At 45.3% G+C, this 27,912-nt stretch overlaps 1 protein-coding gene across 1 annotated transcript in view; it reads right to left on the minus strand.

The window, feature by feature from the left end:
• The window catches only part of RIN3 (Ras and Rab interactor 3), a 107,292-nt gene extending 84,184 nt beyond the window's left edge, over window positions 1-23,108 (minus strand). The window contains exon 1 of the mRNA XM_034769578.1: window positions 22,810-23,108. Within this exon, the coding sequence (XP_034625469.1) occupies window positions 22,810-22,856 (47 nt within the window). The 5' untranslated portion in view covers window positions 22,857-23,108. The remainder of the gene's footprint in view (window positions 1-22,809) is intronic.
• Between the last annotated feature and the right edge of the window lie 4,804 nt (window positions 23,109-27,912).

Consider the following 27,912-nt stretch of genomic DNA (forward strand, 5'->3'; position numbering starts at 1 on the left):
TTGAAAAGTTACCGAACAGCAGAGTTACAAAGTTTCCTTTTGTCACTTTGTAACTATTCCAAAGTTGAGGAATTTTTGAAAAGTTATATAATAGTAAAAGAGAAAAACAGAAGGAAAGAGGAACACAATAAAGAAGAAAACCATCTCGGACATCCTTTATTGCATGGGACAGAGTAACACAAAAGGGAGAAAAAAGATAGGAAATTTTGATTTTTTTGTTTTGTTTTGTTTTCTGAAAAAAAATTGTGAACCTTTCTGAAAAAATAAGACACAACTGTGCTGTTTTGAACCCTTCAAAAAAAATAGAAACAACTTTGAAATTCCAAATTGCTATAGGTTTTTGGTTTTGGAAAAAGTTTGCTTACAAAACCTAAATTCTGGACTAAATTTGACCTGAACATAAGTAACTGAACTAACATTANCTGTTCGGTAACTTTTCAAAAATTCCTCAACTTTGGAAAAGTTACCGAACAGCAGAGTTACAAAGTTTCCTTTTGTCACTTTGTAACTATTCCAAAGTTGAGGAATTTTTGAAAAGTTAGAGTGGAAAAAACAGGAAAAGAAAGGGAAAAAAACCCCAAACCTAGACATCATCCATTTTCTTGCAGTCGGTGGCAAAAAAAGGAGTCTAATATGTCAAACAATTTTCTATTTTTGAGAAACAAAAATTTCAATTTGAAACAAATATTTTCATTGGGAATTTCTAGATGAATCAGTCAAAATACTGAAAGTTAGTCCAACTTGATACATGCCTATATATATATATATATATTTTTAAAACAAAATCTTTTTACAATCAACTGTTGACCAGCTCGAATTGCAGCACTATGCTAGTGCATTCAAACCAGAGAGTGAAAGTGACTGGTCTATGGTCATTTTTCAAACTAAGAGAAATGCAAAATGTAAACATAAAGCACAACTAATGAGAAGTAAAATGAGATTTAAAAAAAAAATGTTTTTTCCATTTTCATAATATAAAGTATTATTAACCACTGTAGGCAAAAGAAATTGAATGCGTTTTTAACCAGAGAGTGTCCCTATCAATTATTTATGTAGCCCACTCAATAGCTCTGGCCCGTTTGACTGCAGATTGAGTAGAAATCTCTGTCAAGAACACTGGCCATTCAGTCACAGTTGGAGTGGTCTTCACCTAAAACTGCTTGACATGCTTTGAAGTCAACAAAGTAAACTTGTCCATCCTTTGCCCTGCTGGTGGCTTTCCAAATATCCCGTAATGTGCTGCTTCATGGCACGAGGAAGTTCAGAAAACCTGTTTTAGTTCCCCCTTCTTAAAAAAAAAAAAAACTAAAAAAAAAAAAAAACTACTTACAAGAATTCCCTTCCTACACGTTTTTTTGGTACAAAAATACTGGTACTATGGTACAAAAATACTGTATCCCTGTGTGCCTTGTTCATAAACAATTGGAAATGGAATTACGCTGCAAACAGACCTGCGGAGCCCTCATTTCAGGAAGATCTGCTTTTTGGTTCCCTTGAACTGATGGGAAAAGAACCATCGTCAGGGCCTGATCCTAAGGCTATGCCTCTGGCGCTGTGTAGTAGAGTCCGTACACTGTGCGCTACCCTTAGCCCAGGTATAAATAGCAGTACAGAGGGTCTGACACTACTTAGGAGAATAAAGAAACACCTGAACCCGGTGGGTATGTCCTCTACATGCCCAAGCAGTGCTATTTTTAGTAATGTAGTGTCCCACTGTCTCCATCCTGATGGAGAGAAACGTTCAAGGAGCGGGGAAAGGCTCTGGCAGTAGGGAGCTGCCAGAGCCTTTCCCTGTTGCCTCCCTAGTGCCTGAGCCTTTCATTGCTACATGTAGCTACTCACTGCAGCATGGACGCAGCCTGATGGTCACTGTGGCATGTAGCTATGCATACCCTATACGCTGCCACCAGTGTAGACAAGGCCTCAGTTACACTTCTGTCCCTTTACACCACTCTGGCAGTGTAAAGGCGTCTTCAAGTAGGCATAAAATAGGGTTACCATACGTCCTCTTTTTCCCAGACATGTCCGGCTTTTCGGCAGTCAAACCCCCGTCCGGGGGGAATTGCCAAAAAGCCGAACATGTCTGGGAAAATGGCAGCTCTGCTCCTCCCCTGACTCTTTGGCTCTGTTTAAGAGCCAACCTGCCCGAGCGCTATGGGCTTCAGGCAGCCCCCTTGCCTCCGGATTTCAGCCGCCGGCCGGGCACTTCCCCTCCCGGGCTCCGGCGGCGCAGGGTCCGGAGGCACGGGGGCTGCCCGAAGCCGGTAGCGCTCGGGCAGCTTGGCTCTTAAACAGAGCCGAAGAGTCAGGGGAGGAGCAGAGCCTCCGGCCGCGGCGGTTCTGCTCCTCCCCGACTCTTCGGCTCTGTTTAAGAGCCAGGCTGCCCGAGCGCTACCAGCTTCGGGCAGCCCCCGTGCCTCCGGACCCTGCGCCGCCGGAGCCCGGGAGGGGAAGTGCCCGGCTGGGGGCGCAGGGCCCGGAGGCACAGGAGCTGCCCAAANGACTCTTCGGCTCTGTTTAAGAGCCAGGCTGCCCGAGCGCTACCAGCTTCGGGCAGCCCCCGTGCCTCCGGACCCTGCGCCGCCGGAGCCCGGGAGGGGAAGTGCCCGGCTGGGGGCGCAGGGCCCGGAGGCACAGGAGCTGCCCAAAGCCCAAGCGCTACCGGCTTCATGGTTTGCTGGACAGCCTCCAGACCCTGCGCCCCTGCCTGGGTGCTTCCCCTCCCGGGCTCCAGCTGCGCTGGGGAAGCACCGGCCGGTAGCACAGGGTCTGGGGGCTGCCCGGCAAACCGTGAAGCCGGTAGCGCTCGGGCAGCCCTTTCCGCGTGGCTGGGAATGGGAGGGAGCGGAGTTAGGGCGGGGAAAGGGTGGGGCTAGGGGTGGGGAAATGGGCGGGGCCAGGGCCCGTGGAGGGTCCTTTTTTTTTTTATTTATTAGATATGGTAACCCTAGCATAAAAGTTATGCTTACACACAGTTAAAGCCCCTTTAGGCTGCCAGTGTTGAAATGCCTTAATGTAACAGAATCAGGCACTCAGTTTCCAGCTGATAAAGGGCCCCATTCTGCTATCCTTACTCCTGCTGAGTAGTTCCCCTGAAATGAGAGACTACTCAGAGTGAAGTACTGTACTGCTTAACTGAGGAGTGGCCAACTGGGCCCTACATTTGCTCTCTAATGAGTAAGAATAGTTATGTACAGCTCACAAGATAGACATTCCAGTCCAGTGAATCTTCTACAGAGTTTACATGACTCCATTCCAGTGAAACTTAAAATACATTTCACATTTTAAGAACCGAGGACCTGATTCTACGTAGGTATGGTACATCTACACTACAGGGGGGAGTCGATTTAAGATACGCAAATTCAGCTACGTGAATAGCGTAGCTGAATTCGACGTATCGCAGTCGACTTACCCCGCTGTGAGGACGGCGGCAAAATCGACTTCTGCGGCTTTCTGTCGATGGCGCTTACTCCTACCTCCGCTGGTGGAGTAAGAGTGTCGATTCGGGGATCGATTGTCGCGTCCCAATGGGACGCGATAAATCGATCCCCGAGAGGTCGATTTCTACCCGCCGATTCAGGCGGGTAGTGTAGACCTAGCCTAGTTCTACGTAGATATGTTGACTTAAATCCAGAGTAATTTAGGGCTTGTCTACACAGGAAAACTTGAATAGTTATTCCAGTATAATTATACCAGTATAGTTAAACCAACACATTTGTATCCATATACCTGCCTGCGTGCACATCCTTATCCCAGTTTAAGAGTGTTTTTCAGTTTAGCTTAAACCCTTTGCAAAACAACATAAGCTAAGTCCACCCCCCCAAAAAAAAACTACCCCAACCACTTATACCCTTATAAATAGGGTGTAAATTTACAGCACAATAGTTATACCAGTGTAACTCCCTGTGTGGGTTCTCTTATTCTAGTGTAAGAATTGTGTTTCAAATTCACACTGTACCTTACCCTGGTGTAACTGCCTTTGTAGACAAGCCCTTAGTTGATTTCAGTGGAGATGCTCTGTACTGATGCTGTTGTAACAGAAAGTAAAATTTGGCCATATGTATTGTAAGAGCCAGATGGAGTTGTATGCAAGCAGGAAATCACCTGTGGCTGCTTAAAGTCCAAGAGTTTAACACCTCTACCACCACACAGAGGAAGGGGATGTCACACAGTTATACCCATGCATCGCTAAACCATAGCTTACTTATAGTTGGGACCCTTGTACTTGGCAGACTGAGGCATACATGTCACACCTCAGGAACCTGTAACTGTAGGGTTTTTTTGCCAGACCAATGTTAACAATCACTGGGGGACACTACTGAAACAAGGTTGATTTGAAGAATCTTTATTAACTCACCACATTTTTTGCAACGGTTCCCAATTAGAAGAAAAATACTCCGCACCTATCCAGCCCTTCTTCATTTTCAAAGTACGCTACAAAAAGTTACCTTAGCATTTCAAAGAACTGCACGAAAGTGAATGTTAGTGACACTGGTGGTTTCACATGAAAAATGATCAGCAGTTAATTAAACACATACTAAATATGCTTCTGAACACATGGATAGAGCATGAGGCAATTAGTAAAGCAACTAGCCCAAGAGAGATCAGAACTCCACTGAGGATCCCATCACTATGCCTTCATTAAATGTGAAGGAAGAGAAGTCCATGTCCCTCTGTCTAGGTTTTTTTAGCCTCACAAACTACACAATGCATCCCACGAGTTAATGATTAGGAGCAAACTGAAGCTCACTGCCAGACCCCGTGCAGTTCAAATTGCAGCCACCCTAAATAATACATTTAGTTTCTGGACAAGAAGAAAAGTGGCTCAAATCGAAGCTATTTCAGAGCTGAGTAAGCAAGAGAGCTCAGCATGTTGAGTGGTTTTTGTTTTTTTCTTGAGCATCTTGAGTGACAGATTCCTTGGAGATGACTTAAAAAAAAAAACCCCATACACACACACACACATTTTTGGCAGCTAGAATGAAATGCTGGGCCAGCTCACAGGCTGCAACTTAGCCAAATGTGCCTATGTCACTAGGGACGCTGTCTGCAGAGGAGATTGATAGAGATTTGCAAAACAATATTGCAGGTAGCCAGCAAAGCTGGGAGGCTGCCAGCCTTTTGGGGTTTGCTCTTGCTTGGTTAAGTTTCCCCAAGCAGCTCTTTGCTTAACCTGATTCACAGATAACCTAATTCTCAGATAGCTGCATTGCTGCAACTGCCTCATGCTTTATGAAATACAGTTTACTGTATTAAAAAAATATATACGTGCAGCATTTGGAGAGCCAGCTATTTGCTCTTCAGAGCAGGTGTACCCCAGGATATAGGGCACAGTGCCTCTCTGGCTGCAGGTGTTGCTGTAGCACTGATTTGGAGAGCAGTCTCCCAGCTGTAAGTCTGAGTGAGGTGGCTCCCCCGATGTGATCACAGTCCAAAAGAAAGGAAAAGGCAAACAAATGAATCCTGCAGTCCACAAGACGGCCTGGGCTGTGCCAGACCAAAGGTAAATAGTCTCGAAAGGGGGCTGAGTCCCCTACCCCCTGAGAAGCCCAGGCTCAGTACCCTGGGCACTAATGAAAAGGAAAGCAAAAATGGTCCCACGACCTCTCTGGAGAGTCCAGCTGGCAGAGGCTCGGCCCCATCTCTATAAGGCACAGCCCTCTGGGTTCTAGCTCTGCTTCTATTTAAGTGCTACCCCCTACTGGCCTTGGATCCTCCCTTTTAAGGAGCCACCCCTCTCTAGGTGCCACAGGCCTCACAGGTGTGCTGGGTTGGGGCTGGTTGTGTGCAGAGGAGCTTTTTAACTCCTCCCTGACCAGGGTGGGCACCTGCCCCACCACATACCCCACTATCTAAGCTGGATCTTGGGCTCCCCCCCCACCAGCTAGAGTCATAGACTTTAAGGTCAGAAGGGATCATTATGATTGTCTAGTCTGATCTCCTGCACAACGCAGGCCACAGAATCTCAGAATCATCCACGCACTCCTGTAATAAACCCCTAACCTATGTCTGAGCTATTGCAGTCCTCAAATCATGGTTTAAAGACTTCAGGGTGCAGAGACTGGATTCCCCCACTTCCCATGAAAAGAAGTCCACATTGCTGTGTTTTGCTCCAGCATGATGTTCTATCCTAACATTATAGGATTGGAGAGCTAAGTACCACTGCATAGCATGGGTGTGTGTCTCTTTCTTTTTTTGAGCTGCTGGAGGGAGATGTGGCCCCTAATGAAGGAAAAGGGGTTACCAAGTAAATGATGTCTAAGAGACTCATGGCCCATTTGATGGCTAGTGCCTCTTTTTCAATCACAGAGTAGGCCTTCTCCCTGGGGAACAGCTTCCTACTCAGGTTCAGGACTGGGTGCTCCTCACCATTCACCTCCTGTGACAGTACAGCACCAAGGCCTACATCTGAGGCATCTGTCTGTAAAATGAACTCTTTTGAGAAATCCAGATTGAACAGGATTGGCTCCTGGTACAACCAGTTTTTCACAGTGTTGGAGGCCTTTTCACAGTTGTTGTTCCAGTGGATCTTCTTTGGACTCCCACCTTTTATTAGGTCTGTTGGAGGGGCCGCGATACTAGTGAAACCAGAGAGAAATTGCCTGTAATAGCCAGCTAGCCCAAGGAAGTGTCTTACCTGTTTCTTTGTTCGAGCAATGGGACATACTGCCAATGCCAGCACTTTGCTATCGAGCAGCCTAAATGGACCGCTTCCTGCATATAACCCAGATAAGTAACTTCTTCATTTGCTAGTTTGCATTTGGCCAGATTGGCTGTGAGACCCACTTCAGCCAAGGACTGGAGAAAGACTCTAGGTGGTTGCTGTACATAACGATATCATCCAAATATGTAGCAGCATATTGCTGATGAGGCCTTGTCCACGAAACGTTGAAATATTCCAGATTCTCTGTGTAAGCTGAAGGGCATTGTCTGGAAGTGGAAGGGTGTTGAGAAGGTTGTTTTTTCTTGCAATGTGTTTTACAAGGGGATGTGCCAATACCATGGCAGGCCCTACCTGTTCCAAAAGCTCATCTACTTGTGGCATCGGGTATCCATCAAAAGTCAAAATCACATTAACTTTTCAGAAGTCTATGCATCGGATTTTGGGACAAGCATGATGGGACTTGGCCAGTCACTTTGGAGCTCCTCGACTACCCTCGATCCAGTGTAGCCTGCATCTACTCCCAAACAGTTTCCCACATCTTCTGTGATAAGTGCGAGGGGGGTCTCTCTATATCACTAACCGAGGACTGTCTCGCTGTGGCAGTGTATCAGCTGGGCCTGGCCTGGTGCAGAGGAAACGACATTGGAGAAGGCCTCAACAAGGGGTAAAACCTGAGCTCTTTGCTCAGACAGGAGTTCGGCACCCATCTGCACCTGTGCTGGCCTTGGGGAAATGGGTACTTGGAGCCCTGGCTCTGGCAGGTAAAGAGCTATTAACATCCCCACTCTGATTTTCCAATGCTTAAGCAGGTTCCCATGTTAAAGCCTAGGTTCTTTCTGCCTCCCAGGCAGGTGGATCTTGTAGTCCATGAGGCCAACCTGACAAACCCATTCAAAAGGTCCTTGACATCTGGCTAGCAACTCAGGTTCTGTGCTGGGAAGCAATCATAGTGTCCCCGGTTTGGAAGGGCTGTAGACATTCACCTGGCTGTATGTTTATTCTTGTGCCTGCTGGGCTCTCAACAGATTTTCAAGAGCAAAAGCTCCTGGCTTCTTGCGGCGCTCCCTGGGTTAGATAACATCCTGGGCCATGTTGGATACCTTGGGTCCTGCTCTTGCAGCCCTCCCATAGTGGGGCTAATATTCCTTGAGGCTGTCTCCCAAATAATAGTTCAAAGGGGGATAATCCAATGGAAGCTTGTGCTGTCTCCTTTATAGTAAACAAAAGAGGAGGGAGTAACTGGTCCCAATGCTTGGGACAAGAAGCCCCAATTTGTTTTTTTAACATCTCCTTCATGGTTTTGTTGAATCTCTCAACTAACTGTCCAGCTGGAATGACAGATGGAGATTTTTAGTGACTTGATTTTCAATAGGGAGCATAGCTCCTGCATCACCTGGGATCAGTGGTGAGCTTGAGCCGGTTCGCACTGGTTCGCAAGAACCGGTTGTTAAATTTAGAAGCCGGTGTAGAACCGGTTGTTAAAGGGGCCGGCAGGTGGGCAAACTCCTGTCTGCGGGCCACATCCGGCCTGCGGGACCATCCTGTCCAGCCCGTCTGAGCTCCCAGCTGGGGAGGCTCCCCCGGCCCCTCTCCCGCTCCCCACCCCCTCGCAGAGCCCCAGTGCGCCGCGCCGCCGGCGTCAGCGCTCTGGGCAGTTCTTCAGCTCCCGCCGCTTTGAGCAGCATGGTAAGGGGGCCGGGGCTGGGAGGAGGGGTTGGATAAGGGGCAGAGAGCAGTTGGAGGGGGCGGAGGTTCTGGGGGGGCGGTCAGGAGATGAGGAATGGGGGGGGTTGGATAGGCATGGGAATTCCGGGGGTCTGTTGGGGTGGTGTTGGATGGGGTCGGGTCAGTCAGGGGACAGGGAGTGAGGTGAGTTGGGTAGGGGGTGCGGTCCTGGGGGGCAGTTAGGGTGGGGGGTCTCGGGAGGGGATGGTCAGGGGACAAGGAGCAGGGGGGTTGATGGGTTGCGGGTTCTGAGCAGGGCAGTCGGGGGCAGGAAGTGGGTTGGGGTCGGATGGTGGGGGAGGGAGATAGGCACATGGGGCTTGTACTGACCTCATGGTTCCCTAGTGGGTCTTTGGCAGCACTTTGGCAGTGGGGGGGGTCTTCACTTGCTCTAGGTGAAGGACCCGCTGCCGAAATGCCGCCGAAAACCCGGAGCGAGTGAAGGCCCCCCCTGCCACCGAAGTGCCGCTGAGGACCTGTTAGGGAACCGGTTATTAGGATTTTGGGAGCTCATCACTGCCTGGGATGTAAAGTTGGTTCTCTGTCCCACCAGTATTTCTCAGGGGATCCCTAATGGAGATAACAGTTCCACAAGTTCTGGGGTGACTGCTTCATTTTGTAGAGTGGAGTGGGATGGCCTCTGGGTACCGTGTGGCATAGCCTACAATCACAAGACTGTACTGGTATCCCACCTCACTTTTCTCCAGGGGATCCACCATATCCATCCCAATTGGTTCTAAGGGAGTTTCAATTTGGGGAAGTGGCATTGAGGGAGCCTTGGGGTGGTTAATTGGCACTCAGGACAAGAGGTAAATTATTCTTCTGACCTCCAAAGGGAAGCCCAGCGAGTCAGAGTGAGCCAACACTTGGGACAAGCTGTTCTCCCAGTCTAAGGGATGTCAAGTGTTAGCGGGTATATCCAGGGTACCAGTGATTGATGCAGTATAGGCATTCTCCCAGGAGTATAAGGTGGGGCACGGTCTCATGTGTTGGGGTTGTATCACCTCATCATTCCCAGCAGCAATTTAATCGTAGGCCCAGCTCACCTTTTGTTTGCGGACAAAATCTGTCATGAGTCAGAGCTTCTAAACCTGGCAATGGCAATTCCCAAGTGACCAATCCCATCTGTGACCTGGATGGTCACCTGGGGACCTCAAACTTGCCTCAAAGGGGTTCCCAAGTTCTCTTAACCTGGCTAGTCCTCCAGTCTCAGACCTGCCCCAAGCACTGGGACTGGGTCAGCGGGCCCGGTCTCCAGTTTTCCTACTCACAGATAATCTCCCGAAAGTAACGCCCCTTCTGACCAATAATAAACAAGATAGCCAATATGGAAGACAGAGCTACCATTAAATGTAGTCATCTCCTATGATGGGCCTTCACATCCCCATGAGTGCACTGGAGGAAAATTGTCTCACCTAGAGTTCCTTCTGCCTGACCAAGGGAGTCTGCACCAAGGTCTGACTCCATCCAACAGACCTAGTGCTTTCACCCCATTGGTTCATATGGGGATTGTTATTTTGAGGAGTCCTTTCTTCCGTGCTTTGCTCTCTCTTCACACTTTGGCGTATTTGCAATTCATAAGGGAGTATTCTCTTCAGATGTGTCCTGGTTGCCCACACGAGAAACAGGTCACCATGTTATGGTCTGGGCCCATTCTCTCATCTAAGGATGGGATTGCCTGTTGGAGGGGTCGGCCTCTAAGTCCGTATCACCCCCTCTTGGTAGCAGGGCTGGGGGCCAACCACTCTGGTTAGGTTTCATCTGGGCCCTTCCCAGCCTGTTGCTGTGACTTGCCCAGAGCCGCGATGGTTATCCTAATTGCCAGGAGGCTGAAGATGAGGGTACTTGTCCCTGACCAGCAGAGGGTGTTCTCCCCTGACTGGATTTCACATCAGGCCAGGTCAGTGTCTTAAGTCCAGGTTTTCCGCTTCCCGCTGTGCTTTGCCCAGACACAAATACATTCTGTTTTTAGCAAAGATGCCAAAAGACCGGGAAAGACACATTGATATACATCTAAACAAGCTACATTCCCTAGTACTGCCTGGCTTGCATGAGGGTCTTTAATAGAAAGCCCATTTAGGAAAATGTGACTAGCACAATCAGCTATGCAGCGCTCACATCTGCTGTTCTCTTCTTCTTTTCATTCACAGAAAGATCTGACTTACACTATTTTTGGTACTGACCAAAGCAGAGCAAATCCCTTTAAGTGCTACCTTCACCATGTGGAATCTTTAAGGAAACGCCAACTCCCTCTATCCCCAACTCAGAGTTCATATTGATTTAAAGACTGAGTGTCTGGGGTGAGTTGGAATTGTTTAGGTAACTCAGAAAGGTAGCAGATGGACAGAAAAAAATGTACTAATGGCTACAACAGTAACCACATCTGGTGAAGCTTGAAGCTTTGCTACATTTCCAGAGCTTAGACCGTGCAGTTTGCTTGACCACAGCTGCTTGCATTGCTGTTTTGTGACAAAAAAATAAAACCCACATTTTTACTTCACAGTGGAAAACACCAGATTAAAGGGCGTTCTCTTTATAAAGTGAGCACACTACATACTGGGCCTGATTCTAACCTCACCTCTACCCATGTAACTCCCCTGACTTCAGCAGAGTTACTCTGGATTTGAACTGGTGCAAGGCTCCAATTCAGTGAGGCAGTTATAAATGGGCAGGTGCATAACTGTTCTGCTGAATCAGGGTCTAAGTGAGGGAAGGATCCGGCCCATTGGTTTCAAGTGTTCTCAGTTTTTTTTATGTAGCATCCGTGCTGCCCAGCACAATGCTGTGAGGGGAGAAAGGCGGGAAATTAGGCTCTATGCAGAAATTAGAGGATAGCAGTAAGTGCCTTCCTTAGCAACTCAGGTATGGCTACGCTGCACTAAAACACCTCGGCTGGCCCATGTCAGCTGACTCAGGCTCATGGGGCTCTGGCTTTGAGGCTATAAAATTGCAGTGTAGACATCTGAACTCAGGAGCCAGACTGAGCATCTATACTGCAATTTTATAGCCCCACAGTTTGAGCACGTCAGCTGATACAAATAATAGAATATTGGGGTTGGAAGGGACTGCAGGAGGTCACCTAGTCTAACCTCCTGCTCAAAGCAGGACCAATCCCCAAACAGATTTTTGCCCTAGATGGCCCCCTTAAGGATTGAATTTTTAACCCTGGGTTTAGGAGGCCAATGCTCAAACCACTGAGCTAGCCCTCCCTCAAACTTGGCATGTGCTACAGCATTGTTGGCTGTCTCTCTCACTGGCCAGTAGATTTCCCAACCACCTTTGCATGGTCTGTGTGTCACTGAGTACTACTGGGTGGTTTAACAGTGCAAAAGTTGAGCTTAAACTACCTACCCTCCCTCCTGCAGTTTCAACCATGAAAGTTGCAACTTGGCACAGCTGTCATAGGAAGATGCAATTGACGGTGTATGCATTTAGGGTCGGGATGGAGTTTGATGGACAAAATCTTGATTCCCCTGTCTAAAAAATAAATGCCACATGGTTTTGCCCCTATGTCTTTAATCAAACTTTCTTCTCTTCAGACTTGCACAGCATGCTATGTAACACTTGGTTGTTGCTCTCCACCCCAGAGGTGGCTGCATGTAAACCGTGCTGTGTTCTATGTTCATGGTGTGCTTTGGGATCCTGCAGGATGGAAAGTGCTCTATAAATGCACATCATTATTCTTACAGAATTAGGCCCTTAATCTATTTTTCTCTACAGCCACCTCTGTTTTAAAAGTCTATTAACTCAAAGACCTCTTACTTCTTTTGTCTTTATTTCAGGGTCTATAAAATTACTTCACTAGTTTATAAAAACCACAGTTTCCTAACACTTCATGAAAAGTTAGGTAGTGAAAGCAGCTTCCTGTTCAGAGTCAGTGTATTACTGTTTTTGCTGAAATTTCAGCTCTGAGAGGGGCTAAATCTGTACTTTAGTCTACTACTGCACATCCCCTCACTCTCTGTCCATCCCTTCATCATTCATACAGGTGCTCAAAGCTCTGGGAAACTGAAGACACTTTGATCCTCCTTGCTCGGGAGCTAGACTCCTGATCCAGGCCTGCAGAATTCACAAGAACAGAATGTCCATACTGGGTCTGACCCATGGGCCATCTAGCCCAACATCCTGTCTTCCGATAATGGCCGGTGCCAGATGCTTCAGAGGGAATGAACAGAACAGGGAATTACTGAGTGATCCATCGCCTGTCATCCAGTCCTAGGCCTGGTCTATACTACCTGCCTGAATCGGCGGGTAGAAGTCGACCTCTCGGGGATCGATTTATCGCGTCCCATCGGGACGCGACAATCGATCCCCGAATCGGCGCTCTAACTCCACCAGCGGAGGTGGTAGTAAGCGCCGCCGACAAAAAGCGGCAGAAGTCGATTTTGCCGCCGTCCTCACAACGGGGTAAGTCGGCTGTAATACGTCGAATTCAGCTACGCTATTCACGTAGCTGAATTTGCGTATCTTAAATCGACTCCCCGCTGTAGTGTAGATGTACCCCTAGCTTCTGGCAAAGTGCACTGAAGTCAATGGGAGTCATTCCACTAACTTTCATGGGCTTTCTGCCATGCCCTATAAGTTCCAGTAGCACAGCTGCTTCCTCATCAGCACTCTAAGGGGGTTAGTACGCTTTGGTTTGGCAAATCCAACATATTAAGTCCCCCAATTACCAACTGTGCCTCAAATTTTAAGAGAGACATGTTCTCATATGTCCAGCTGCGTTAAAAGGCAATCTGGACATCAGCAGCTGAACGTCTTTTACATGTTAAAATACATAATAAAGGAAGCTCAAATCCCTTTCAAACCAAATATATTGGCCAAAAACTACCCAGGAAGGAAAAAACTGCTTGCTGTCCAAAACACCCCTCCAGCTTGCAGGAAAGAAATTGAGAAAACAAATGGAGGTGTCTTGATCTCACCACCTTTACATTAAACCTCCTTGTGAAGGGGTGTCTACACGCCACAAGGCCTGAATGGACATCAGACCGGTCAAGGGCTATTCCCCAGCTGTGGTCACAAGGAGGCGCCACAGCAGTGAGTAGTGAGCCCCCTGTCAAATTGGTGGGAAATGGAGGCTGATGATCCTCCAATACAAGTGGAGTGGGAGAGGCCGTAGTAGAGAAGAAGCGAAGGGACAATGGAGCTACTGTGTGCAGAGGCCTTCTTTGCTGAAGGCAAGTGTGCCCTCCCCAGGTGGACCCCAGAGTTACTGCTCTCGCTGAAGGGGGCCAATAAACAGCAGAGCGGGATCCAGACCCTACTCAGCAGGTCATGGAAAAGCAGCAGAGACAATGGGAGGAACAGGTGTACTTACAGGGTTAGTTGGTGAAGTTGGCAGAGGAGCAGGAATATTTATTCAGGATCCTGCAGGACATGAGCAGGGGCCATAGGGATCAGGGGTGGAAAGGAAGTTCTAGGCCAGGAGGCCAGAAGTTCAGCAAAGGCAATGTTACGTCTTAGAAGAGAGTGCCCCTTCCAGTAGAGAGATAAGAAGTCCTACCCTAAAGGAGGGAATGCAGGAAAATCCAGGGCATACAACCTGTTGAGATAGCAGGAGTGTGTGCGTGTGTGCGTGAAGGCCAGCATCTGTTTTTCCTGTGGGGAGCGAGGACATGTGTAGGGGCATTGCCATTACAAACAACAGAACTGTAGCCCAGGGAAGGGCGGGGTCCCAACTAAGAGCCAGAAGAAAGGCTTGCATGGGCACGACTGCAGTAGAGAAAGGGGTCGTGAAGATAGAGGGGGAGAAGAAATTGAAAGACAGAGTCCCTTACAGATAAAGTTAAAGAATACAGGGACAAAGTTGGAGGGTAACCAAAATACAGTGGGAACTCAGACCCTTAGAGAAAGGGTGTGGGGAGAGTCTGCAGAGCAAGGGCAAAAGCTACCAAAGAAGTTAATACCTGTAGAACAAGCCTTGGAAATGGCATCACAAGAGTTAGAATTCCAGATAGAAAAGTTTCAGGATACCATGGAGGAGAAGAGTGGACTGCTTCTCATGGTGGGTGACCTGAAGCAGGAGCGAGATGACCTAGGGGCCAGCTTTGGCAACTCCAGGGGAGAAGGCATCCTTACCCCCGAAGGTATGTCATGGGGTGTCTACCCCACACAAGACCCAAGTGGCCATCAGGCTGCTTGAGAGCTATTTCCCCAGACATGGCCACCAGGAGGCGCCACAGCAGTGGGGAATGAACACCTGACGCTCCTGCAGAAGTGAATTCCTGGGTGTTCTAAAATAGAGATTGAATTGCAGGGTTAACAGAATCTCCAATATGGGTCTTGCTGATTAACTAGTGTATACGACATCCGAGACTCTAATGGAAGGAATTGCTGCACGAAGGAGACTCTGCTTGTTCAAGGTATCATTTTAAACAACAATATTGCTTAGCAATTCTCATCTTCTAAGCGCTTTCTGAACTTGAATGAACCCTCACAATGCTCTTTGGATGTAGGTTCCCCATTTTTATTTACATTTGGGACATTTGGGCTAAGATCAAACAACACCTAAATAAGGGGAACTGATTTTCAGAGGTATTTACTGTTGCTGAAAATCACCCCACTTATGTAGGGGTCTATTATTTATTTGTATTGCAGTACCATGAAAAGCTCTCCAATGTGCAGCATAAACACAGGAAGACAAGGCCCCTTCCCCTTAAACCTGGGTGCCACAAAGTGGCAAGAATCTGGCCACACCTGCTCTAAAGAGAAATCTCTCCGCAGGTATAAAGCTGGTGGAGACATCTCCTATGTCAACCGTCCCCCGGTCAGCCCCCAGTAAGGGGGGGGGGGAAAGGAGGAGGTGGATGGCACGCTGCAAAGTCTCATCTGGAATGTGGTCCTGTAGGGCATTTTGTCAGCTATGGTAAGTTAAATTAGTGCCCAGGGGCAGAGGCCAGAGGTTCTGTGGTTTCACACTCAGGGAGGAGAAACTGGCTCGCTCTAGTTCCTGCTCCTCCCTGCACCAAGAAGATCTTGGTCCAGGAGAGAATCTGGCTCTAACCATGGAATTAACTGTGGGTACCTAACTTTAGTTACTCAAGTTTGAAAATGTTGGCTTAAATGACTTCTCCAATAACAGATAGGGAGTTAGTGTTAGCATTAGGATTAGAATTGATGAATTCCTGGTTCTCAGACCAATGCTCAGACCATACCCCTCTCCCTTAAACCTCTATTGAAGTACCTGTTTCATTTTTTTTAACATCTCTCTGGATTGATTGCTTCCAATAACCCTTAAGCTCACTCCTTTATATGCATATATTGTCTTTTTCCATTGTCTGTGTTCTTGGTTTTGGTCCATGCACATTCAAAGTGCAAATCTATGGGTACGTCTACACTTACCGGAGGGTCCGGCGGCAGGCAATCGATGTTCTGGGATCGATTTATCGCGTCTGGTTTAGACGCGATAAATCAATCCTGGATCGATCCCGGAAGTGCTCGCCGTCGACGGCGGTACTCCAGCTCGGCGAGAGGAGTACGCGGCATCGACGGGGGAGCCTCCCTGCCGCGTCTGGACCTGCGGTAAGTTCAGACTAAGGTACTTTGAATTCAGCTACGTTATTAACGTAGCTGAATTTGCGTACCTTAGTCCGAAGTGGGGGGTTAGTGGGGACCAGGCCTATGTCTTTGCATTGGTTCCTTTAGCATCTTAAAAACTTCAAGCACATTGAATCTTAACTGTATTTTCTCAATGGATTGACCTCCAGTGTCCTAATTATTCCTGTCTCAGTCCTTTCTCTGGACCTGTACTACTCCTTCAATGTCCTTTTTTATGGTGCCCCACATTGGGTACAGCATACTAACTCTGATCTAAACATCCCTTAAAAATAGTAGAATCATTACTGCTGACTTGAGACAATTTCTTTTTTGACTGCAACTCTACCTTGCACTAGGGATTTCACAGAAATGACTCCTAATTGTCCAAGGTATCTCAGAGGGTACTTGCTAAATATATATTTTCTCCTAAATCTCATGATAACATTTTATATTTCCACAGTACTAGTCATCCATCAAGGCTCACAAAGTGCTACACAAACAGACACACACACCTCAGTTGATATCTACATGATAAATTGTGGAATCATGATAAACTATATATATCATGCACTTTTGATGACCTCACTTACATTCTCCCCACTGATCCATCTGCACCAGGACTTAGTTTAACATTCCAAATCCCAGAGCAGGTTCAAAGAGCTGCCTTTTCTTTTTAACTAGCCTGCCAGAGAAATAGTTCCTTCTGTCCCCCACATCCAGAATTCCTCCTCTCTCCACTTCCAAAATTACATTGGTCCAAAGTAGGGCTGTCAAATGATTAAATAAAAATCACAATTAATTGTGAGATTAAAATATAGTCATGATTAATTGCTGTTTTAATTGCACTATTAAACAATAGCAGAATACCAATTATTATTTGTATTATTTATTATAAATTTATTATAAATATGTTGGATGTTTTTCTACAATTTTCAAATATATTGATTTCAATTTCAGCACAGAATACAAAGTATACAGTGCTGACTTATTTTTTATTACAAATGTTTGCACTGTAAAAAAAAATTTTTTTCAATTCACCTCATACAAGTACATTAGTGCAATCTCTTTATCGTGAAAGTGCAATTTAAAAATGTAGAATGTTTTTTAAACATAACTGCACTCAAAAACAAAACAATATCAACTTTAGCACCTACAAGTCCACTCAGTCCTACTTCTTGTTCAGCCAACTGCTAAGATAAACAAGTTTGTTTACATTTACAGGAGATAATGCTGCTCGCTTCTTATTTACCAGGTTACCTGAAAGTGAGAACAGGTGGGTTCTGCTTGGTAATGATCCAAATCAGTGCAGACTGACACACCTTCATTTTTATCATCTGAGTTAGATGCCACCAACAGAAGGCTGATTTTCTTTTTTTGGTGCTTGGGGTTCTGTAGTTTCTGCACTGGAGTGTTGCTCTTTTAATACTTCTGACAGCATGTTCCACACCTTGTCCCTCTTAGATTTTGGAAGACACTTCAGATTTGTAAAAGCACTTGGGTCAAGTGCTGTAGTTATCTTTAGAAATCTTATATTGGTACCTTCTTTGCGTTTTGTCAAATCTGCCGTGAAAGTGTTCTTAAATCGAACAACATATGCTGGGTTGTCATCCAAGACTGCCATAACATGAAATATATGGCAGAATGCAGTAAAACCATGGAGCAGGAGACATACAATTCTCCCCCAAGGAGTTCAGTCAAATTAATGCATTATTTTTTTAATGAGCATCATCAGCATGGAAGTATGTCCTCTGGAATGGTGGTCGAAACTTGAAAGGTCATACAAATGTTTAGCATATCTGGCACATAAATATCTTGCAACACTGGCTATAATAGTGCCATGAAAACACCTGTTTAGAACTGCAATTAATCGTGACTATTTTTTTAAATCTAGTTAATTTGGTTTACGCTAATTGCGTGAGTTAACTGCGATTAATTGACAGCCCTGGTCCAAAGCTGAGGTTGGACAATATTTAGTTTCCGTTTCAGGTTCACGGTTAAGGTCCAATAACTCACCATTCTCTAGAAATCTAAATTGGAAATTTTGTGCCATTGGAAAGTGGAAACTCCCTACTTTCCAATGGGAAATCTTCAGATATTAAGGCCTTAAAAGAGAGACATCTTGATGTATATATTTCAGGTAATTTTTAAGAGATCTTTATGGGTCCCTCAAAGACTTTATGATTGGATTCTGGGAAACTAAGCCACCTGGCTTTACTAGTCGAGGGATATAAAAAAAAGTTTCTATATAATAGGTAAAAACTATATAAAATAGATTTTCTGTAAAATACATGGCATGTATCAATACAAAATGCACAATGGCATGATGAGTAATGCACACTGATGAGTATTGCAGCCATCTCAAACTCATGCTGATAAAAGCTTTATGTCACACTACACCACTGAAGATTCCACATACATGTAATATCAGTATATGTACACAAACATACACACACCTTATTTCACCCACCGTTGCGTGACTTCTGGGTGGAACACAAAAACTGTTAAACAGCACCCAGCAATTTAGGCCAGGAAATGAAGAATGCTATATTTAGTTAATTCGGCAGTGGAAATGTCAATAAGCAGAACATTATTAGTTGAACTAGAATGTGCGCAGGCAGCCCAGGTTAATGCCCCCCAATTTTGTGAACAAAAATATTGGGCCCTCAGGAGCCACGCAGGAGCTCAGTTCTGTTTGTCTTCTCAAAGACGGACCTTTCTAGTCTCACAGTGTCCCCTAGTACCATGCTGAGGCATAGCTTCAACACTGAGTCAGAGGCAGGACTCCCTCCAGCATCACCTCCCAAATACTGACCAGAGACAGCCTTGCTTAGCTTGTGACAGCTGATTGGGAAGATCACAAGCTGCAGTGGCACAGGTGCAGGTATGCTTTGTGTTTATCTAAAATTTACTTCATGAGGCATTTCCTGTCCAAACTCTTAACTCATCCACCGCAGGTTTATTTCACTATCATCTCTTCTTTCCACTTTTATAGCAATCTTCTAAGTTTGGTCTTACCTATAAACATGTAAGTCACTGTGGTGGTACTTTCTTTCCTCTAAGTCAGTGGTGGGCACCCTGTAGGAACGTGCTAGCCATGCACGGCCCACCAGGGTAATCCACTGGCAGGCCGCAAGACAGTTTGTTTACATTGACCGTCTGCAGGCACAGCCGCCCGCAGCTCCCTGTGGCCACGGTTCTCCATTCCTGGCCAATGGGAGCTGCGGGAAGCAGCAGCCAGCACATCCCTGCAGGTTGCCCACCACTGCTATAAGTCATTTACAATCAGAATGGAAAACATTAATCTAGGCACTGCTTGCTTGCCCCCTTTCTCCACCATGACTTATAACATTTTACCATAGCAATTTATCTATAACCATCTGACCATTTCCGTCCTTCTCATTCCGAGAAGATGCATCACATGTGGTAGCTGGATACTTGAGTACTAGCTTATTAAGTGGAACTTTGGGCCTGGTCCAAAGCTCATTGGCGTTAATAGGAATCTTTCCATGGACTTCAGTGAGCTTTGGATCAGGACCCTTGTGAACTGAGGAATGTTGAGGGTTTTTTAAAATACATATTACTTCTGTTTTTTTAGTGCTGGCGAGATGTGTCAAACTGATAGTCCTAGAGATTTGATCTTTGTTAAATTATACAACCACACAGCACAGGCAGCACCATTGCTGGCTTTTCCAGTCCTCCTTTGCAACGTGTCTCAATTTGACCTGATGAGACAATCCTTCTAAAAGTTATAGCTCAAACAGAAATTATGGCCTTGATGCAGAAATTACTGGGTGAGGTTCTTTGGCTGTGTTATGCAGCAAGTCAGATTAGATGATCATAATGGTCCCTTCTGACCTTAAAATCTATGAAACTATGAAGGTAATTCAGTTTCCAGATCATTCAGTTCTTGGCCACATGGGTACAAAGTTAGTTCCAGTTGTGATGGTGTGTTTTGTGCCAGGGCCAATTGTCACTAAGAAATGGACTGAAACCATCAATTCATTTCACACAGAAAACTGAGTCACTGGAGAACTAAGCTGGATGCAGATTGGTGACCCATAAGTGAAAACCTCCATAACTCATTCCAAGTCCCCATCCATCTATTTTCCTAAATGACTATTTAATATGCAAGTACTGCACATTATGTTTCTAACTTAGCTCTTGTCTGCTGTCTTCATTATCTCCTCCAGAAATTTGCCAGATGTTGGAGTCAAAGCATGTAACTTTTTATGAAACCATGCTCCCTAGTTTTGATCAGCTCACATTTCTCCAGATGTTTTGTGATCTCATCACTTGTTAATTTTCCTAGGAACTTGCCTGACTCTAGGTCAGACTTACTGGTGTATAATTTCCTGGTTCTTCCTGTATCCCTTTCTTAAAGACTTTGATTAGGTTGGTTGCTATGCAGCTCCTAGTTACCCTTTTCCCCGCACATCTCTCTAAGGACCTATTAATCCATTCTCTAGACCAGTAATCCCTTCAGCATCTCTCTCACATTTCTAAGGTGTAATCTGGAAAAATGTCTATATTTACTGATTTAGATTACACAGGGCTGATTCTGATGCCATTTCTAGGGACTGATACTTTGTAAATTGCAAGTGCACTTATGTGTGTTCCATATTCATAGATACTATACATGTAAACAGAAATTCTGCATATGACTGGCCTACTATAGATTTAGCCAGCCACCTGCGGATTCATGTATTGCATTGGTATATGCAATTAAGAAGATTGTTTGGTCAATTGCACTTGCATTTCTTTATGCACAGAATTTTAAAAATCAGTTCCCTATCCTTCACCAGAAACTTTTCTTCCATCATCTTGAAGTTGTTTGTGAAAAATGTAAAATGCAGCTTTTTAATATTTTCCATAAACATTTTGTGATTTCTATGCTCTATTCCATGTGGTTGTAATAGGAAGTCAGTTGGGCACTTCACATACAAGTTCTTAATTCTGTAGTGTATCAGGCAAGAGGCCGCAAATTATATATTATAAATATCACATTACAGGTCTTCAGGAATTGTGTGACAAATCAGAAGAGTTAGTGATACCAGGAATTTCCTAATATGGAAGTTACTGTCTGCAAGTCGGGATTTATTGATAAGAAGGGGAGACTATAAGTGGGGAAAAAAGTAAAATCAAATGTGTTCCTAATAAATCTAACCAATGCTAGTATCTGAACAAGATAGGGGAACACATACACTTTGCATTATCCCTGAAAGAAGCCTTATTACGCTCCAAATCACTGTTCTATGATATATTTACTTCCCCTTGAAACTCTAAACTGAAAGCAAATCTCTCTGCTATGCAAACATGTGGATCCTTTCAGCTGAGCTGAGAAAGAGATAAAGAGCCTAATTCATTTCATTTCTCAATAGCTGGCACCTTAACTATCATGGATGCAGGAAATATCTACAAAGTGCATATTTATTCCTTTACAACAGCATCTAATACGTTGCCCTTTTGGGTCCCCACTGATCATGTGAATAACCGATCTATTTGATTGGTATCTTGTCCCTTGTTGTTTAGCATTAAGTTGACCGAAGTAACGTGAAAAGTGCAATCTGGAACGGAAACCAACCTTGCTCATATAAATTGGGTGAACGTTTTAATATTGCAAGGGCAAGATACAAAGCTTAAAGAAAAATCATTCAAGCAGCTCTAAGGGCCAGACTGTGGAGCCCTTGCTCACTTAGTGATCACTTCCCTACATGAATAAATCTACCAGTTTAAGTGGGAGTAAAAGTGTTCATCCATGTGAATAAAAGTTGCATAATCCAGCCTTAAGTATCTGGAGCCTGGATATACCCACAATGCTTACAATCACAGTGATACTTCAAGCGCGGAGTTCCCCAAAACCTCCTCTCCACATGTACACACATCTTTGTATCCCTTTGGCCACAATCCACTGTTGGTGACATTAAGGGCAGTTCCCCGGGCTGCAGTGGTTTTCCCCCTTGCTCCTCCGGTCACACAATGGAACAAGAGTCTGCTGTTTGATAATGCAAACGTATTTGTATCCCTTCCTTGGCTCTCTCTATCCCGATTCTTCTACCACCCCCATCACCAGGATATCCGGGAGCCTTTAGCGATGGGAAACATTAAAGGAGTGTGTCAGACCGATAAGAGGCACTCACAATACCTGGGACGTTATGTTTTTCCACTTGGGTAACCAGAGGGTTCCGCAATTATGTCATTTCCCCCTGATTGTTTTGCATAGGAAACAGGAATGCCCAGCTTCAGCGTGGACTTTCCAATCTGGCTGATACTTGGGTGGCTGCCAATCAGCCCTTGACATTGGACTTCTTCCAAATCCGAAGACCAGTTTGCGCCCTCGCTCCCTCCTCTTAGGGCTCGAGCCTGCCAGGTGCAGAGCACGCTGACCCTCAGCCAGTAACGCACTTAACCATTGACCTAACTTTACGCACGCCGGAGGCAGCGGACTGCTCAGGTGCTTACGGCTAAGTGCGCACTAAAATGCAAAGGTGGATCAGAGCCAGAGTGCCCGGCGCGTTGCAGAATTGGGCCCTTATTCATTTTTTTCAGCATTTCAGGGTAATCAAAACAAGTCTCCTGGAAAAGTTTTGCCATGTTTGCAAAAGCACCTAACTCCCTTGGCACCCACTTTTTAAGCGACAACCGCGCTCTGCTCACCCTCTTTCTTCGCTCCCCAAATACCTGCATTGTCTGCTCACATACCGTCCTCGAGTTTGTTTTACATAGGCACCTAGTAGCTACAGGAAGTGCAATGCGATGGCATGAACCCAGCTGATAACTGCACGTACTGCCTCTGAAGGGAGCAGCGAGCCCTTTGTTCAAAAAAAGCAGCGAGCGAAGCAAAATTCTTATTCAAAACTTGCCATCGCTAAAGTTTCAAGACTTACCCCGCGAGACCCCGGGCTCCCTCAGCTTCTGCCGATGTTGTCATCATTACAGCAAACTTTGCGAGGCTTTCTGTTTCAGAATGGCGTTAGAGCTCCTTTGTAAAGCCAACAATCCTTTCCCATCCCTGGGCAAAGCCTCCGCATCTTATGGCTTATTCTCAGGAAGATGGTATGTCAAGCCGGGGTGGGGGAGGTGATTTAATATCGGTTTCTGCCTCAGTAGTACCAGGGGGACAGTGGACTAAGAAGTACTGAAGTGAGAAAAAACTGCTTTTAGCCTCTTCTTTCTACTTCCTGTATTTATACGAACGGGGGATTTCAGGAAGAGGCAGTCCTTGGTGGTCAAGGGGGGGGATGTCTGTGGTTATTTTTTTTTTTTTATAAAGCCATTTTTAGTAGTGAACTTTGGCTCAGAATATGAAAAAGAAGGGCCCGGGCATGTTAATCCCTTCCATGGGGGAAATCAGTTTTGCAGACCTACAGGTATATCAGGGGCAGCAGAGCACTTTGTAAAGGATTTTATAAGGCAATGCAAGGGCAGTAAGTCTCTGTCTGCAAATTCCTAAAGCGGGTGTATTTGTATTGAGTGAGTAACTGGAACCAGATGGAGTCTGGAAACCTTTATATTTACACAGGACCTGAGGGAAAGAGACGTCTAAGACTGGAGAATTTCAGCTTTTCAAGGAGGTCGCCACTGAGTGCAAAGGGTAAGGAAGGGATGTTAATATTACAGTGAAGCTACTAACTACTGTCTGTGACATAAAAGCGCTATTCTGAGAGGATATTTGACCTGGAATTACTCATCAAGTGGATTATAACCCAGTTACAGTAGCAGTGCTTGCTTGCAGTATCTGAAGCACTGGAAATGTACTGAGCATAGAAGCGCTGTGTGTTCGCCTTAAGGACTGGCAGGTATGCAGATATTCAGATCTGGATGGTATTTCTGTTAGTCAGTAAATATTCCAGTTCAGGAAAATGTATAATGGAAATAATTGGGTTGAAATGGGAGCTATGCTGGGCAGGGAGCTGAGGGGAGCAGCAGCATAAGAGACAGAGAAGAGCAAAGGTAACTTTTCCTCTCTTACGCTGGTCTTGAGGAGGTAGTCGGTGTAGTGACAGAGAAAAGCAAGCTGGTTGTGCACAGCAGGCCACAGCAGCAAATGGTAATAACTAGCTGTCATTGGTGTCTTGGCATCCGGGCAACTATTTAGGTTTCAGTATAGACTCTTGGCCCAGTTCTGAACCCTTTTGAAGTCCATAAGAGTTTTGACATTAACTGCAATGACAGCAGAATCAGGCCTGGTGGGATTGGTAGAGTAATAGATTTTTAAGGTCAGAGGGGACCATTTGACCATCTCTTTTGACTTCTTTCATAACGCAAACCAAAGAATTTCACCCAATAATTTCTGCATCAAGCCCATAAATTCCGTTTGAGTTATAGCATTTCTTTTAGAAAGATGTCCAGTCTTGATTTAAAGACTTTGACTGATGGAGAATCCACCACCTTTGTCGCTAAATTGTTCTAATGGTTAATTACCCAGCCTGTTAAAAAATTTGTACCTTATTTCTAATCTGAATTTGTCTAGCTTCAGTTTCTGGCCACTGGAGAGCATTATGCCTTTTTCTGCTAGATTACAGAGCTGTTTGCTATCAGAAAACTCCTCCCCATGTAAGTAATTGTAAACCATGATCAAGTCACCTCCTATAATTCTCTTGGATAAAACTAAACAAATTGAGCTCCTATAGTCTGACATTGGAAAGCATGTTTTCCAGATCTTGAATCAGTCTTGTAGCTTTTCTGGGCCCTTTCCTTGATTGTGAAGGTTGGAGCAAAGCAGTGCAAGTTATGTTCACAGGGGTTCGAGTGAAACGTTGCCCCAGTTTTGTTTCACCAAGCTGGCACCATTCGAGTTTCACTTTGGGTTCTGGATTTGAACAAACTCATAAATGCATCACAAAAACCCCCGCCCAAACCGCTGGATTCCACCTGCCATTCCAACTGGCCAAACTCTGGAATGACCTTGGGCTCTTTCAGAATTCAGCCTCACTTTTCAGCAGCTGGGAGCTGAGTTTCAGATTCCATTCAATGAACAGGCTCCCAGAGCCCCTTGTTAAACTCTTACACCAATGTGAAGGGGGCTCAGATGTTTCCTTGCCTTTCACATAGTTCATAATCTTGTCTCACATGCCATACATAAAGGCTTGGAGAGACTTTTGAAGAACAAATATTTTTGCCCAGGGAAGGCAACAGAATTCACCATGTGTCAGGAACATCCTAACATGTTGCTTAAGGGAGCGCAAACCCCAAGACTAGAACGCCTTAAACATGTTTTTTAAAAATCGAAAAAAAATATTTTGGCATTGTTTCTGTTTTACAGGGTTTGAAATGGAGCCATTGTTTGTTTTTCACAAACTTTCTGGTGACATTTTTAATAAAAAAATATATACATGATTGTTAAGTAAGTGAAAATTTTGATATCCATTTTGAAAATGATTTCAATAAAAAGATCACAAAAAATAACAAAAAGGGTCTTTTTTTTCCAAAATATTTCATTTTTGAAAAAAAGGCAAATTTTTAATAACAATTTTTTTCAAAAATACCTTTTTACCAGCTATACCCAACAATATGCTAGGGGTGCAATCTGGCTCTGCGCTATGGCATCGAGCCCTGGAAGTGAAAAGGTTATACTAAAGCTAGACGACAAAGCAATATCCAGATATTACAAACCCTGGTTCTCTTGTGAAAAAGAGATGGATCCAAGCCACTCAGCATTTAGATCCAGATCTGAATTTCCCCAAAGCTTGGGGGTGTGCAGATTTAGTGTTTTAGTCAAGCCCACATCTTGCCTAAAAACGGACGCAAGTTCAAGGTGGTGGATGGATTCTTGTTTTCCCGCAAAGTAGTCCACACATCCTCATTTAAACACGTTTTGCCATACATATGAGGTTTTTTTAATGCAGCTGAGTTAGGTTTTAAATGGCTTTTTGGGGATAGCACTTAAGCACAATAAGCGCATTTACTGCGTTAGATGCTTTCAATGTATGTGCAGATTACATGACAATTATATTTTCCACACATGTACACACTGTCGCATTATCAATATCATGTGTGATAAAAAAGGATGAAGAAACCGTCAAGCCTATTGTGTCTCTTTACAGCATGGGCCCTTCATAGCACATAATAGGCCGTCATTCAAACTGCTGGCAGATTAGAAGAATGGGACTTTCCTGCATTCAGGTATTGATTTCTTTTAAACAATGGCACGTTTGAAAACCAACCTGTTAATTTCCCCTGTTAAAGACACGTCACAAAAAGAGACAAAAGCAAAGAAATTCAAAGCTCTCCTTCCTTTCCCTTTCACCTTGCCTCCTTTGCCCTGCTCACCAGGCCATGCAGCACGTGCTGTGTGCCTCGGAGCTGCTCCCCTGGCAGAGAACTGGCTTGTTGCAGTCTCCGTGAGAGAAGATTACTGCTGAACTCCTGCCATTCTGAGCACATTCACAATTTAAAGTTTTTCTTTTGTTCCTTCAACACTGTAATTTGTCAGACTAATGCTGCCTTAATCAGATATGCTCTTGGTTAATGCAAAATGGCTGCAGGTTTATTGAGCGCTGGGGGTTGGGGCTGTAAACGTTGGGTTTTAGGGACTGTCAATCATTTAAAAAAAAGGGGGGCCCAGAAACTGCAGAGTTCTGGAAGGTCTGGGGGCCAGAGGGAGACCAACCACTGCACCCTAAGGGGAAGTAACAAACTGTTCCCTCTTGTTCTGAGGCAGAGCACCCAGCATAAGGCATATCAGGATAGTCTCTCCTTTCCAACAGACAGCCCACCCAACTCCTATATTATTGAAAACAGTACACCAAAGAGCACAGCTTTCCCTTGTAGAACATGGTCAGCATGATTGCTACCATTCTCTTAACAGGGCTAATGAATGCATGTCATTCCCTCCACCATGTTCTCTCTCTCCCTGGTTATCTATGTTCCTCCCATCTTCTCTTCCATTGGTCTTCAGTGATCTTATCACTTGCGTTTGAGATAGCCACTATAACAAAGGTGAGTAAAGTCAAACAGAAGGCAGGTCCTTCCTTCCTGGGTCATCTCTTTTTTGCAAGAACTCTTTCCAGGTTCCTGCAGTGTGTGGCCTTCTCCATCACCCATTTAGTTTCTTGCACTAGAGTATTCAGTTCTTCACCCGGAAAATACATCCTGGAGACCAAAGAAAATGGGAATATTCTGGGATGCATTTCCAAAAAGCCCACGTGTAGAGGCTCCCTCACAAACTACTGGTATGGTAGCTGGTGCTGTGATTCCAGTTTCTGTCTCCTCCATCTGCTTTTGCTTCTGCTATCTCCATGTGTCATTTGTTTCAACTTCCTCTGCTGCTGTTATTGCCTGATAATCTAGGCAGAGCCCAGCAACACGGTTAGGATTGGAGATGTCTTATTTCCTCTGCTGATTTGCAGGTCACACTTACAAGCAGGAGCGTTCTTTGATCACAGATAAAGCTAGTGCTGAAAAAAATAGATGGAATAAAGGCATTCAGCGGTCCAATGTTGATGTCAGAAAGGCACCTTTCATGGCATGTAAAGGACACCCAGCAAAACCCAAGTGAAACCACCCAACTAGAGACACTGGTGTAATTAAATTGTAAATAAATTACCTAGCAAGGCTTTAGATAAAGCTTAGAACAAACTCTTAACTTCTCATTTCTTTTTTGGAATGTGATGGTTTCTCTTACTTACAGGCTAGATTGCAACATGGACTCTGCACTCAGCTTAGACCCTGATATGGGCTACCCAGGTTTTGGGTTAGGGTGCATAGGAGTAAGTGGGGCCAGGGCCACCGAGAGTGGGTTCGGGCCCGGTGAAAATTATTTTTCAGGCCCCCCAGCAAGGGCGGACTGGCTAAACAGGGCAGATGAGGTGGGGGGGGGAAGCCAGGGAAGCCGGGCCTGGAATTTTTTCAGGCCCCCCAGCAAAGGCGGACTAGCTAAACAGGGCCGATGGGGGGGGGGGGGGGACCCCGGGGAGCCGGGCCCCCGGGCCCCCTTCTAGCCCGCCAGGCCCTGGTAATTTGTACTGGCCCCCCCCCCCCCTCTCGTC

This window comes from Trachemys scripta, chromosome 4 (assembly GCF_013100865.1).
Source record: "Trachemys scripta elegans isolate TJP31775 chromosome 4, CAS_Tse_1.0, whole genome shotgun sequence".
In the NCBI taxonomy this organism is placed as follows: Eukaryota; Metazoa; Chordata; order Testudines; family Emydidae; genus Trachemys; species Trachemys scripta.